General features: G+C 34.3%; 1 protein-coding gene across 2 annotated transcripts; it reads left to right on the top strand.

Moving 5' to 3' along the window:
• The first annotated feature begins 269 nt into the window (after positions 1-269).
• Positions 270-13,261, top strand: LOC115970915. Of its 2 annotated transcripts, none has more exons than XM_031090538.1 (9): positions 270-873; positions 1,144-1,296; positions 3,774-3,920; positions 7,062-7,145; positions 7,375-7,509; positions 7,660-7,893; positions 8,122-8,283; positions 11,086-11,405; positions 12,400-13,261. In XM_031090538.1, exons 1-9 carry the CDS (start codon positions 318-320, stop codon positions 13,012-13,014), a joined length of 2,406 nt encoding a protein of 801 aa, XP_030946398.1. In that variant the 5' UTR covers positions 270-317; the 3' UTR covers positions 13,015-13,261. The 2 variants fall into 2 exon arrangements, with proteins under 2 accessions (XP_030946398.1, XP_030946399.1); XM_031090539.1 differs by having other exon boundaries at positions 1,144-1,230.
• The last annotated feature ends 2,352 nt before the right edge of the window (positions 13,262-15,613 follow it).

Genomic DNA, 15,613 nt, shown 5'->3' on the forward strand with positions numbered 1-15,613 from the left:
ATTGAACTGATTGAGACTACAAATAAAAGTTTATAAAGAAAAAAGTAGTCAAAAATCTTATAACTTAACTAGTACTCTCTTGGTGTTTCCAATAAAAATATTATTCTCATTGTATCTTTTGAATTATCAAGAAATAAATAAATATAAATATAAATAAATAAAATACTAAGAGTCAAATTGAAGATTTTTGTTCATCTCTCTTGATCACCTCCCCTATGGTTATTTATAGCACGATAACTTATCCACATTACCAGCATTGCTAGGCTTATTCGTATATCAAATATTTTTGGTCATTGTTCACAGTTGTGAGAAAGAAAATGGCAGAAGACATGGCGAAACAGGATGATGGCTGGCTCGCCATCGAATTGTACAATAATACAATGACAGGTGATTGGTGGAAGGTTGTTGAGATGTATGAGCACCACACATTATCAGCCATTGAGGCCAGGATCAACACATCAGGGGACACGGCATTGCACGTAGCTGTCTCCATTGCGCCTAAAGAAAAGGTGCGACAACTTGTACATGTAATTATCGGTGTTTCGGAGTTGGGTTTATGGACAAAAAACAATGAAGGGGATACCCCTTTGCATGTGGCAGCATCAACGGGAAGATTGAAAATATGCATGCTCCTTGCTGCAAAACTTTATGAATCTTTGGAGGTTAAAGATTCGGTGGTTCAAGAATTTTTTCGTAACAATGCTGGTGAGAGCCCTCTCTTCTTAGCCGCTTTTCATGGTCACAAACCAAACTTCCTTTATCTCAAAAGCCTCTGTCCCGACCCCGATTCGAACCCCGGCCAAAGCAATCCCTTCTACAGAAGAAAGGATGGTGAGACTATCCTTCACTGTGCCATCAAGTGGGAGTATTTTGGTGAGTATATATTTTTGCTAAACTTTTTTGACAAAACCAAATTATGAATTTATGTATACTACAAAGCCAAACTTCCATTAATTTGATATACAGAGAATGTAACAAATGGTTGCCACTTGTTCTAATCAACATCTTGAATAATTGTGTCTATTTGTAGCAAAATTCTAGAAAATTTTGTAACACACTCGTGAGTCGTGACTATAGTCAAATTGGGCAACTAATGGAATACTGTTGAAGTCTATTTAAATTTTAAATTATTGTGCTTCACAGATTTGGCATTTCAAATACTTGAACTGGACCATACACTTGCTTATTCTGTGAACAAGCATGGAATCACCCCTCTGCATCTCCTAGCAAGTAAGCCTTCGGTCTTCAAAAGTTGTTGCCACCTTAAATTGGACTGGAAGAGCATCATTTATTATTGTAAGTATTACTCAATTGTCTAGCTGCTAATCTCAAGCTTTCTTTAATGGTGGATATCCGGCCGAGTTCTAAATACATCATGAGTACTCCTGTTTTGCTAAGCGTATATATAAACATCGTGACATATGTATTTAATTTTTTTTATCCGTCCTTTTAAATCATATATATACACCAAAAATAAAACTAACATTTATGATTTATTCAGTATTAACAAAATCTAAATAACAGAAAAAACCCAAAATAGTTTTTTCCTAATACATTTAAACTCAGCTATTTATGATCTATCAAAATTAAACACCATGTTTTTTTTTTTAAATCCCGAAATCTTTATGATTGCTTATATATTATATGCTATAATGATTCCTCTTCCTATGTATAAAATTAAAGATTCCGTTAGAAAGTCATTTTATTGCGAAACCTAGTTTTGACAACTTCATGACTAAAATGTTTCTTTTGTGGTTGTAATAGAAACAAAAAGAATAAATACAAGCATAATCACTCTATAGATAAGTTGATATATTATTTTAATTTGTTGGTCTTTAACAATCATTAGCACAATTCAAAAATATTTCAAAATTTTTTAAAGTACAAATGTCGAACTACATTATGATCATAATGGTGATGCTCCATTTTCAGTACTAATTTTTTCCATAATATATGAAGTATTACAAATAATCTATGAAGTCTTGTAGTAATGTTGCTATTGGGTTAAGATCGCTTCACTCCTGTTAATTAATTCAATTACCCAAGTTGATTAATTAGGTTAAATTGCATGCAAATCGTGAAGGCACCAACAAATCACTAATTAAACTAAATGTAGTGGAAATTAAATTGACATGGTGACTTGTTGACAAATGGGGAAAACCTCTCGCAAGGCAAAAACTCTATCGGGTGATTTTAAGGTCACCACTCCCAAGAATCTACTAATCAACAATTAAGCGGCTACAAGTATAAGAAATCTTACCACTACCTTGGCCTATCCCAGAACACCAACCTACAGTTAAACTTTTACTTCAATACTCAATTAAACTTGATCTTGTAGTAGCCTTCTTTCCCTTAATGCACAAATCTCCAATCTGTGACTAACCCTTTTACACGGATCTCTGTACGTGACTAACTCCAACAACTTGAATGGATGTTGTTAGCTGCAAAGTTCTTCACTTCATCAACAATGAATATCAAGAAGTACTTGGTTACAAAACCCTATGGGGTACAAATGCAGTAGTTTCTCACAGAGAAAAATAAACTCTTGGTCTCTATATCCGTGTGTGACGACTCTTAAAATAAGCCTCATATATATATATAGAGTTGTAAGAAGAAAAAAAAACATAAACAAATACAAAAGCTTGGGCCAAACTTCAAATCTAGAAAACTGAAAATCGTAATTCTCGATAGATCGAGATTCTATCGAGTCATCTGTCGAGCTTCTCATTTAGTCTCGATAGCATATCTGTCGAAACTTAATGAAATAGCTTTTTTTCACTTATTTTTTGGATCAATCTTCATGTCTTTAACACGAAAACTTGATATGCTTGAACAAACCCAACTTAGATCTATCCAATTACGAGTAAAGTTCATTTTGTCAAAAGATTAGCCAATTACATAGAATTATGACCGTAACAGTTGCCAAGTAATAATAATAATAATAATAACCCAAACATAATAAATAAATAAATAAAAGAAAAAAAACACAATAAAAAAATAATAAAAAAGGAAAAAGAAAAGTATAAAACTAATCTTTATGGTTCGTTTGAATTGAGGAAGAGAGAGGGGGAGTATAATAGAGTAGAGTAGATTTAACACAAAACTAACTTATTTTTAGCCAACTCTACTCTACTCCTTTCCACTCCCCCTCCTTCCCCCCTTCATCCAAACAGGCCATTAGGTAGAGTCAAACAACACGACATCACCCAAATTCCAAAATCCAGTATTTTTTATTTTGTCCCAAACAACAAACAATCAAAATTTCATTTCAAACACAAATATGGTTGGTCACGTGGCTATTTTAATTTGTTTTGGATTCTTTGGGTTGAACTTTCAATTTAATTAGAAGGGCCAGTTTTAATTTTGGGAGAGTAAGATATATAGGGCCCGTTTGGTACATATATTTAAAAATTGAAAATTATTGTTTGAAAATATTTTTGAAAATACGTGTGGGTGAAAAAGTGTGTAGAAATATGTGTAATGTTGTTTAAAAACTGAAAATAGTTGTTTGAAAATACAAACCAAACAGCCCCATATTTTTTGGATCAAATTTTAAATGTTATATATTTATACATTACACCATGGAAAAATAAAAAATAAAAAAATAATTTCAAGGGTCATATATATCACCCATGTCTTAAATAGTAGTTACGGCACTTTATACATCTCTCATTTATCAAATGGATTAATTATTTCGATTTTATTCAGCAAAAAAAATTATTTCGATTTATGTCCTACGTCACCCATCGTTTTCCTTTGTTGTTGTGTGAAAGGTACATGGGTTAAAGAGCTCAAAAAGGAAACTGCTACTGAAGAATGGATTAGTTCAGTTGAGGAAAAATTTGGCCGATGTTCCCCGCTCAAATTTCAAAAGAGATGCCAAGAATGCATCTATCCCATTTGGAAAATGGCTCGTGCCGGTATGAACTGAATCTTTTTTCTTTACTTTAAAAGTAGATAACATGATATCAGGGCAACTCGAAAATGTTTAGATGTACGCTAGAGAAGTGAATTTTTGTAGGGTCATTTACGACTCTAGGTTTATCAAATTCATGCAGTTTCTTCTCCATTCATTCATATCGAGGTACAGCACTAACAAGTACATTTGCAATATCGTGCGTTAACATGAATCAAGTAAATAAAAAACAATTTTAAATTTACCAACTTACAGTTTACTAGGATGAAAAATCCTAGTCAATATATGGTAATCTTGTACGTGCTACGTGTATATGTCCACCAACTCAACATGCTATCCAACATAATATGTGCAGTACTCTATGCTATTATTTTTCGCGATTCGTTTCATCTCATATAATAATTTCTGCAGACATTATCTCCTTTAGAATTTTCAAGTCTCACCACCCTTAAAACTTATTTTTTATATTAGTAATCAGCAAATGGACAATAATCATAGCTCATTACTTGCTTTAAGACATCACTCTCTATTCCTCTTAACTAATTGGTCTCCATGGTCATTATTTGACCAAAGAAAAGTACCATGTTTATTTGAATTGAAATTGTGACTTGAGATCACAATTTTAATGTAAATAGAGAGTGTGTGTATGGTTGTGTGCAACAACCAGTATACACTAGTACTTACCCCCCCAAAGATAATACTCGTCCAGCAACAGAAATAAGAGGACAGCTTAACTCCTGAAGGAATGCACCACCCAAAGCTATGTTCTCCCCTTCTCAAACTTACTCTTCTCTTTTCATCATGTTTATAAAAGTTCACTGTAGAAGGTTATGTCAGTGTACCAAAGATATTTGTTTGCGTTGTGTAAATTTTACTTATCTGACATGACTGGCCACTCATTACTTGACTAAAAAAAATATTTTATCTTGTGATTGTTGAACATCTAGACTTAGCTTTGCTAAGCTCTTTACGATATTTTGCTAAATCTATTTGATAGCATTGCTGGACTTTTTCATTACTTTACTGAACACACCTATTTAAATTTAGGGATAATTACAGTAAATCCACTTGTGGTTAGGTCCATTTACACTGTACCTACCTGTGGTTCAAAACTTATCACTTTGCCCACCTAAAGTGCCTTCCGTTAGGGATCTGTTACCCACATCTCCGTTTGCCGTTAGAAAAACACATTTTTAAAGAAAAACAAACATAACAAAGATCAAAAAGTTAGGACTTTTTATTGCTTAAGAACTTCTTTGAGAACAAAACACAGGAATAGCACAGATCAAATGCTATTCCTGATTAAAAGTGATATCATTGAGCATTTGTTTTTTTATTTTTGCTTTTTTATAGATCTCTCCAACTTTTATTCAAACCAAACCAAACCCAAAAAAGAAAAAAATTCCAAATCCCAGAAAACACAAGCCACGAATCCAGAAAAAAATCATATCTTGCCGGCGCGATCTCGTCGCAATCTCGCGACTGCGTGATCTCGCCTTCACGAGATCGGGCCGGATCAAGATCGCGATCGACGGCGCGATCTCACGAACGCGAGATCGCGCCGTCGCGAGATTGGGACGTTGATCGCGATCTCGCCTTCGCGAGATCTCGCCTTCGCGAGATCGCTCCGGCGAGATATGATTTTTTTTGGATTTGTGGCCAGTGTAATGGCCATTTCAAAAAAAAAATATCCCGAGAAGGCGTAATGGCCATTTCTTCGAGTAACCCGAGAATGAGTCAGGCCTCCTCGCCTGGGTTGAACTGACCGGCCTGGGCTTTCCACGAGCCCAACTCCATGGCAGCGGAGCATGCGCCGAAGGTGATGAAGCTGACGACGGGGATGTTGAATTTTTGGAAGACCTCTTTGGTCCACCCGATCTGGAAGTTGACGATGGTGCAGATGATGGGAGGTTGGGATTGAGAGTGGTTGGTGGTGATATAGGCTTGGAGTTCGAGGGCAGATTGCTGGCGGGTCAGATTAGATCTAGGGCGCATAGGAGGACCCGAGATGAGTGGGTTTTGAGAGAAGGAAGAGGAAATATGAGTGGTGGTGGTGCCGGAGATGGAGGGAATGACGAGGGTAGTGTGGAAATTACGGGAGGAAAGGTGGGTGCAAAGCTCCATGCAAGGGTGAAGGATTGAATACATGTTTGAATAACCAATGGACAAGAGAATAGCAATACTGTTGGTTTGTGTTTTGTACTAAAAGAAGTTCTTAAGCAAAAAAAAAATTCTAACTTTTTGATCTTTGTTATGTTTGTTTTTCTTTAAAAATGTGTTTTTCTAACTACAAAGGAAGAGGTGGGTAACAGATTTCTAACGGAAGGCACCTCAGGTGGGCAAAGTGATAAGTTTTAAACCACGGGTAGGTAAAGTGTAAACGGGCCAAACCTCAGGTGGGTTTGCTGTAATTATCCCTTAAATTTATTACAATTACTAGATGTCTTTATTCTAGCAGCATCATTAACTTTAATCTGACTTCATCGACATATTATTTAGCATTGTTGGATGAATAATAAAAATTTTATGTGTTGCTTTAATCTTCTCAAACATCCTGCTTTTGAATTTCAATCGTGACATACACACTGATCTTGTTTTACTAGCACTACTAAAAGCGAACCCATGTGATTCTTCACTACTTTTGTCACTTAAATCTCTACTAAACAAGCTCTAATATTTTGGATTACTTTTGAACTAATTTTAATGTTCTTAATGTTTCTGTTGAAGGCTTTGTTCATAACCCACCTCTTATTTTATTTCACTTACTAATTACATTATTTTTCTATTTAAAGGGAAGCAAAATAGTAGTGGTTAACGGGTGAGACATTTGCATGAGTTCTGTACTAAACAAACCTCCAAAAAATTGATTCTAACGTATCAAAGCACGACACATGTTCAAGCAACAAAAAAACCTCCAAACATATATTCTTTGACGATAGGTTGAAATTCATTATTAGATTTTTTTTTTTTTATAATTTACACATGATTGTTGCCCAAGAAAAATACGTTGTACAGAATGATTATAACTTCAACATACACAGCAGAACCCAAAAACCATCAAAAAGCAGTGTTGATTTTTTTTTTTTTTTTTTTTAACCCTGGTCTCCTCTTTCCTTAGTTTCTATAACGTTACTTTTCTTTCTAGTGACTATGAGATGCAGGGACTTAAAAATGAAGATTAAAAGAGGCGGGGATGAGGATGTAGAGAGTGCCAAATCAGAACAAGAAGGTGAGAAATGCATAATGTATAAAGCGAATGTGAGTTGTAATTGTTAGAGAATCCCAAATCAGTTGGTTTGGGATTTAAGATGGGTTTAGTTCTTAGTTGGTCCTGTCCATCTATTAAATTCTTGGGTTTAACGGTTTTCAAAGTACTGCTAATGCGAAAACTTGTATGCGCCACTTCCCTTGTTATTTGCTCATTATAATCTATAAAGAAATAATTGTGTTTTGTACAGGACCCCATGCTCGTAGTGAAGCTCAGGATTTTCAGAGATGGTTTTTCAAGTACTCTGGCTCTAACATTCTCTTTGATTTAGGCAACAAAATATTATTCATTTCGGGCTATAAGTTCATTCATGATCTTCTAAAAGGTATTCACATTGCCAATATATCAGATAATCAAACTACCTACTTTCGTTTTTTCCCCCCTCTAACCTTATATATATATATAAACTAACATAGGCATATAATATATTTTCCTTTTTTTTTAATATAATTGTTATTTTTATGATTATAATAAGGCATAATGACGATAAAACGGAAGCACGTATATTCTGTTAAAATAATGGAAATATTAATCAAACATACAAAAGCGCAAAAGAGGAACCCTGGGCAAACATCCGTGGTGTGGAAGCACCAACAGGAACTATCCGCAGTCCAGGATACGGACGTCAGTGCCACGGCTTCCAAAACTGAGCAACAGCATAAGAGCAATGGAACGGAAACTGATTCAGAAAAGAAAGAGAATGAAAAAGGTAATTTACTAATCCCCATCTCCTCCATACATAGTACATGAACTAGCTTATTTAAAGAGAGACATGTAGTAGATCTATCTGAGTTAGTTATATATATATATATAAACCGCTATTAAAAATTTTAATTGTAATTAGTACTTTTTAGGGCCGGATAATAGTTAATACATATAAATAATATATGATATGATATGTGTTCAACATTTGATTCTACCCTTGTGTTATTTGCAGGAAAGGAGGAAATGCCTAAAATGGAAAAGATAGAGACAGCCATATTGCTTGCGGCACAAAATGGTATCACAGACACGGTCAACAAAATACTCAAAGAGATTCCAATGGCCATTAATGTCAAGAGCGAAGGAACAACATTATGTTTTTGGCTGAGAAGAACAGGCAAGTCAACCGCTATTGGCTTTACAAAGCGTTAACTTAAATTTTAACATAATACTCACAAGAAAGAGGAGAATGAAAATTTTATTACAGTAATTCAAACTTACAAACAAATATATCAAGCTATTGCCTTGAGAGCTCACTACAACTTTTTCTCTCACACACTTTCACGTCATACATCTATCCCATTTTATAGGATGAAATTACAAGAGCTGTCATTATTGTCATGACTCTTTGTTTCATAACAAAAAATTCTAGAATGTGGAAGATTCAAAGACACAAATGTTAAGGAATGATAATAGAAATAAACAGTCATGAAAAAACAAAAGATACAAACAGTTATGGAAAAAAAAAAAAAAAAAAAAAAGACACGAACTGTTATGAAATATCAAGAGACACCTTTTGGTTTACCACTTCCAACACTCCCCTTTAAACCAAAAGCATCTTCACACCAAGCATTATTATCAATCTTCTGAATCTATCAACTGGTAAGGTTTTGGTAAAAATGTCTAGTACTTGCTCTTCTGTATTGCAATACTGGAGCTTCACAACTTTCTATTTCACATAATCTCTCAAGAAATGATACTTCATGTCAATATGTTTGCTCCTTCCATGTTGAACTAGATTCTTAGAAAGTTCTATGGCAAACTTGTTATCCACATAAATAATCATGGATTCTTCTTGTGGATGATCAAATTCTTTTAATAAATTCTTCAACCATATTTCGTCACTAATAGAAGAGGATGCTGTCACATATTCAGCTTCACGTGTTGACAAAGCTACAATACTCTGCTTTTTGAACATCCAAGTGAAAGCTATTGATCCAAGATAGAAAACATATCTAGTAGTGTTTTTCCTTTCATCTTGATCACCTCCCTAATCAATATCTAAATTTCCATATAATGTGGCATCATTATTATATGAATAAAAAAGACCAAAATTCATGGTACCTTTTATATATCTTAGGATCCTCTTCCACAACCTTTGCCATGGTTGCTATTGGTATATCCTCCATAGGAGCCATTAGGCTTCTCCTCTCTTAGAGTCAATTTTGACTCTAATGCTTGCTCAATGACAACAGAGCTAGAATTCTTTTCCTTACGTTGCTCATGCACTTCAAGAGATCCTATTAATTCCTCAATTGAGAGAGTCTCCAAATCTTTGGACTCTTCAATGGCCACCACAACATGCTCAAATTTATTTGCAAGAGATCCTAATATTTTCTCCACCACATGAACATCTTCATACTCTCTCCATTACTTTTCAAACAATTAACAATTACAAGTAATCGTGAAAAATAATCAAAAATAGTCTCACCATCTTTCACGTGAGCAACTTCAAACTTGACACAGAGAGTTTGCAAACGAACTCTTTTCACACAATCAACACCCTTGAAGAAAATGCCAAGAATCTCCCATGCTTTTTTGCTCGACTTTTCTTTGGCAGTTTTCTCAAAAGTTGACTCATCCACCCCTTGATAGAGTAGAAACAATGCCTTCTTGTCTTTCTTCCTCTAATCCTTGAGCAAATTTATTTGGTTTGCGTTGTAGGTGACTTCTTGCTCACTTGTGGGTTAAGCTCTCATAGCTCTTGTGATCCAAACAATGCTTTCATTTGAATCTGCTAGCTCTTATAATTTTCTTTCTTCAATCTAGGAATTTATGGTTGCACCATGTTAGAAGACATCCTCACTAATGGTGTAGACAAAGACTTTAGGCTGTAAGAACTTGGCTCTAATACCACTTTGTTGGCTTTACAAAGTCTTGACTTAAATTTTAACAAAATACTCACAAGAAAGAGGGGAATGAAAATTTTATTATAGTACTTCAAACTCACAAACAAAGATATCAAGCTACTACCTTGAGAGTATACTACAACGTTTTCTCTCATACACTTTCACATCATACATCTATCTCATTTTATAAGATGAAGTTACAAGAGTTGTCATTACTCTTTCTTTCCGGTGCCGACTCAATAGGTGAGCCAAATAGGCAATTGCCTAAGGCCCCTAAAAAAAAAAGGCTCCTAAATTTTTACCAATAGAGATATTCTTGTACCAATAAAAGTATTAATTAAGCCCTAAATACTCATTAATAAATAAAAAGTTGTTTTTTTATCAAAGAAAAACCGGTTAAAGAAAAATGTTTTCGTTGGACAGTTCAATCATTTAATCTCTCACACATAAATGTTAAAAGAACTCATCAATCTTAGACTAGTAAATAAATTTATACTCAAATTTTATTTAGAGATATCAAATATATAACTTTATTAAAATTTTCAATCATAATATTTTAGTATTTGGTTACTTCATTCAATAAATAGTATTTATTTTAGTTGTATAGTTATTGAATAATGCGATGGGTTCATTTTAATTTGTAATTTTTTCCTAAAAAATAGATTTTAAATGAAAAAAAATTAAAAGTTAAATAAATATTCTATTAATATTCAAAATATAATAATAGAACTCACTTGAAATAGACGCCTTAAGCCTCACAATACCTTGAGCCGACCATATTTGTTTCATAACAGAAAATTATAGAATGTAGAAGACTCAAAGATACAAATGTTATAGAATGACAATAAACACAAAAAGTTATGGAAAAAAAAAATACACAAATAGTTATAGAAAAACAAAAAAACATGAACTATTATGAAATATCAAGAGGCACATTTTGGTTTACCACTTCCAACAACCGCGTGCGCGCGCGCGCGCGCACACACACACACACACACATATATATATATATATATATATATAATATGATTTGTGGCTAACATTTAATTCTACCCTTTTGTTATTTGTAGGAAAGGAGGAAAAGACAGAGACACCCATATTGCTTGCGGCCAAAAATGGTATCAAAGAAATGGTCGTGAAAATACTTAAAGACATTCCAATGGCCATTAATGACGAGAGCAACAATATTGTGCTTTTGGCAGCGAAGAACAGACAAACACATGTTTTAAGGGTACTATTCAAGCAAGATCTTGTGAAACGTAAACTAATTTATCAAGTGGATGCGAACAGTAACAACGCATTACATCTAGCGGCAGAGCTAGGAGAACAAGAGCCCTGGGTAATTCCTGGGGCAGCATTGCAAATGCAGTGGGAAATCAAGTGGTATGAGGTATGAACTCAAAACCAACTTTGACCTTGATTTTTATTATTAAGCAACTTAATTACCGAAATACCTGACCACCTATTCACGGAAGCACCTGATTGTGTAATTATAGCACATCATAGCAAATGCCACCACATCTTACATGAATATTTTTTTTACTCAAATTATTACAATGGGCGAGAATTTAAACCTTTTGAACAAAGGCAAAGCCAAAGGAGCCAATTGTCCCCGTCCATCCAAGAAATTCTTAATTAAGTAATACTTATGAGTAATTAGGATTTGAAGCAGCCCTCCATACTTTTTAATTTAAAATTTTGAAACCTGGACCCCCCATACTTAACCTAGAATATAATTGGACTTTCTTTTTGTTTTTATTTTGTAAAATTTAACTGTTTGTGTGGAATTGCATGTGGAATATACTTCATAACCAACCATAATAGATTTTCTCTGTTATTACAATTTGAAGATTCGAACATTTTATGAGTCAACACTAGCCAAAATTTTATGAGTAAACATTAATATTTATCTAACTACTAAAATCATTCCATTTATAACTTAAATTTTGACTTTGAAAACTATATTAAAAAAAAAAAAAAAAGATTATTCATGTGATAAAAACCCTAATTATTAACAATATAGGAGTAATAAATATTGTTACCAAACAAAAAATCAATGAATATGCTATCATTATGTGAGTTTTTTTTTTTTTTTTTTTTTACATTTAATATAAATATATTAGTGTTCAAATAAATAGCTTTTCATTCAAATTGGTCTCAAATGCTCTAAATATATATATATATATATATATATATATAAATGCATGTGCATAATTGCGTGTGTCATTTATAAATTCACCCCGAAGTCAAATATTGAGTGCTAGTTTAGTTATGAGGCTGTTGACATATCCTACAAAATTTTTTTTTTTTTTTTTTTTTGACTGAATATATCCTACAAGTTGATATAGAATTTTTCACCTTGGACATATGATCAATTAATGCAGTTCGTAAAAAACAACATGCCGGAACACTTTCGTTATCAACTCAACAAGGACAAAATGACCCCTGATGAAATCTTCAACCGCACCCATGTGGATTTAGTCAAACAAGGAAGCGAATGGCTAAACAAAACCTCTGAATCCTGCTCAGTTGTGGCTGCACTCATTGTCACTGTTGCCTTTGCGGCATCGACCACTATCCCGGGTAATATCGACGAGAAAATAGGGAAGCCGAACCTTGAAGACCGATCGGGGCTCTCCATCTTTGCCTACTCCTCGCTGATTGCCTTGTTCTTCTCCACCACTGCTTTGTTCTCGTTTCTCTCCATCCTTACTGAACGATACAAACTGAAAGATTTCCACTTCAAGTTGCCAACGAGACTTCTGTTTGGCTTATCTACGCTTTTCATATCCATTGTGTCGATGTTGGTTTCTTTTTCTGCTGGACATTCCTTTATGCTTGAGAATAAACTGAAAGACAAAACCTTTAACATATATGCAGGACTGACATGCCTGCCGATAATCTGCTTTTTCTTACATCAGCTTCCGCTCTACCTTGATTATGCAATGGCTAACTTGCACGAGGTGCCTCCGTCGAGCTACAAGGCGATTACTCTCTAAGGGTTTCTTCTATATTCTACAACTGTTTGTTTGAACTTTTTTACTTTTTTTTCCTATCCTACGGGATTGATGGTTTGCTCTAAGTTTCAAATAAGGTGTTTGCCATTTTAAATTAATTTGGGATGTATTGTATTTTTCGGTGTTTTGTGTGTATCGTGCACCTGTTGCTGTGTGTGTCTTCGTTGGAATTGAAATTTTAAACTTCCAAAATGTTTGAGTTATGAATGAGTTCGATAATTGAATAATTTTAAGTAGAATGGTTGTGACATGCCATTCTTCTTTTGCAGAGTTACACTGCCTCTTTTTTTTTTTTTTTCTTTTTTTTAATTCAATAGTTACAATTGAGGAATAAGGTATTTGAATCATAGACATCTCCATTAAAAACATTAAGAGTTGTACTACTTTTCAAACACTTTAGTTAGTTTCAAAATGATTGTCGTTTACACATTATCAATAATACAATGGAACAACTGCCGTTCGCTATCCATTCTGCTTGATTGTCATTCTATGGGCTGTGTGTCGTTTCGCTAGTGGCTAGTAGCATGTCCTAACTCCTATGAAGTTACTGCCTATTGCACTGCCAATTTTGTAGCCCATAATTTGGGCCATTGGGCCTATTCTTGTAACAGGACAAAGTCCGTTGTCGATTGTGAAGATGGAGATGGGTAAAGTCCTTTCTTTGTTATTGCTTGCAAATTCAATAAAGTTATTATTTAAGAACAAAACTACAAGGAAAAACAAAATGATATCAAATAAATCGAAGTTAAAAACATATATTCTTTATTGTTGGATAAAGTTAATTACCATCGGAATAACTATTGCATGACAAATGCAATGCTTGGACCTTCGAACTAAACAGTTCACATAACAAAAAAGGTACACACACATAAGAATTTAGTATATTTTCTGATCTGTTAGTTTTTATTAAGATCCCCAAAATATCGATTAACCAATTTTAAGACCAAATAATTAATTAAATTAATTATGAACAACACATGGTTAACAAAGACAACACCAATATAATGCAAAAATAAATAATAGCATAAATAAATACCACACAATATGGCAACACATAGAAAACCAATGAAACAACGGTTTTAAAGTAAAAGCCACTAGGTGAAACCTTCCTCAAAGAAAAATCCACTATATTGAGAAAAGTCTACAATCTAATATAAAACCTTTCAACCTAGACTCAGCAACTTGTGGATAACTTACAACAAAAACTTTCTACTGCTTCAAAATCTCTAAATTCTTCAATATTTGGAAGTTTTCATGGATGACACTATTCACTATCAAAACCTTCGACCGTCTCTAAGAAACTCTTAAAGGATATTGTCTTCAAATCTACTTTTTGAATACTGGTATGATGGTGAAATAGAGATAAATAGGTTTTGGACTTGTTTTTACGACAAAATTACTCTCTCTTGTTTTGGTCATCCCTAATGTGGTTTTATGTAGTCCAACAAGTAGGCCACAAATTAAGAATGAAACAAACAACATATTAGACTTGATCTTACAAAATTCATGATTTTCAATCAATTCAAAATAATTCTCAATCTATCCAACAACTTTGATGCCTTTCAATTGAGATTGAAAAGCTATCGAACAATAGTCAACAGCTTATAACTCACCTTGGCTCTTTAACTTGGACTCACTACAAAAAACACGGGCTATAATCACGTTTTTTTTAGCCAAATTTACAAAAAAAACATGGCTATAGCTAACCTATAGCCGCATTTGCTATAAACTTAACCTATAACTGCATTTTAAAAACACGGTTATAGGTTAAGTCTATATCCGCATTTATAAGTGGTTTTAGTGAACTTTTTTTGGATAGGGCCTATTGCCGCTGTGGCACCCAAACCCAAGAGTAATGCTTTTAGGGACAAAGGACTTGGGCTCCCAATTTACTTGTTGGTGGGTTTCCTTGCACTCCTACATAGTCACCTCAAATGCTGCCTTAACAACCCAACCTCTTTTACTTTTGTGATTCTAAGCCTAGTTCTCACCTACCCTTTGGTTTTTCTTCTTCCTTTCTTACTACATGCCATCACCTTCCCTTTGTCTTCCTCATTTTTTCCTTTTTAGAACCCCCCTCACTATTCGTCCTCCCCACCCTTTTATAGTCTCTCCTTAGTGGGGGTTCAAATAATTACTTTTTCATCATTTCCCACGTAATCCCACTTCTGCCTAGAATCCTAAGGGAAAATCATTCCTTCTGGAGATTCTCTTGAAACTTCTTCTAGATGCTAAATAGCATTCGGCAGCAAACTTCCCAAAGGCACTAATAGCACTCGAGGACCAACTTGAATTTTACCGTCCCCTCATCAACCTCCCCCTGGCTTGTTAGTCGGTATTGGGTCTAACTTGTCTCGGACACAATAAGACTCCCCCTAACATCAATCTTTGAACCCTTGCACACTTGTCATTAGGCTGGGCATATCCCTACAGTATCGAGCCAGTTTCTGTTTCCTGGGATAGCCCTTGTTACTCGGGCCAACCCTGGGCCTTGGTTACATGGGCCATTCCCAGTTATTCATGCCCAAGCCCCTACAGCTACATTCAAAAAACGAGGTTATAGCTAACCTAAAAACACGGC

The sequence above is a fragment of the Quercus lobata genome, chromosome 12 (assembly GCF_001633185.2).
Source record: "Quercus lobata isolate SW786 chromosome 12, ValleyOak3.0 Primary Assembly, whole genome shotgun sequence".
Lineage (NCBI taxonomy): Eukaryota > Viridiplantae > Streptophyta > Magnoliopsida > Fagales > Fagaceae > Quercus > Quercus lobata.

Bases quoted from the DNA above. Each gene is read 5' to 3' on its own strand.
- LOC115970915 (XM_031090538.1), top strand. From the start codon at position 318: ATGGCAGAAGACATGGCGAAACAGGATGATGGCTGGCTCGCCATCGAA. The intron at 874-1,143 runs GTGAGTATATAT...TGTGCTTCACAG, and splicing joins CATCAAGTGGGAGTATTTTG to ATTTGGCATTTCAAATACTT. The intron at 1,297-3,773 runs GTAAGTATTACT...GTTGTGTGAAAG, and splicing joins GAAGAGCATCATTTATTATT to GTACATGGGTTAAAGAGCTC.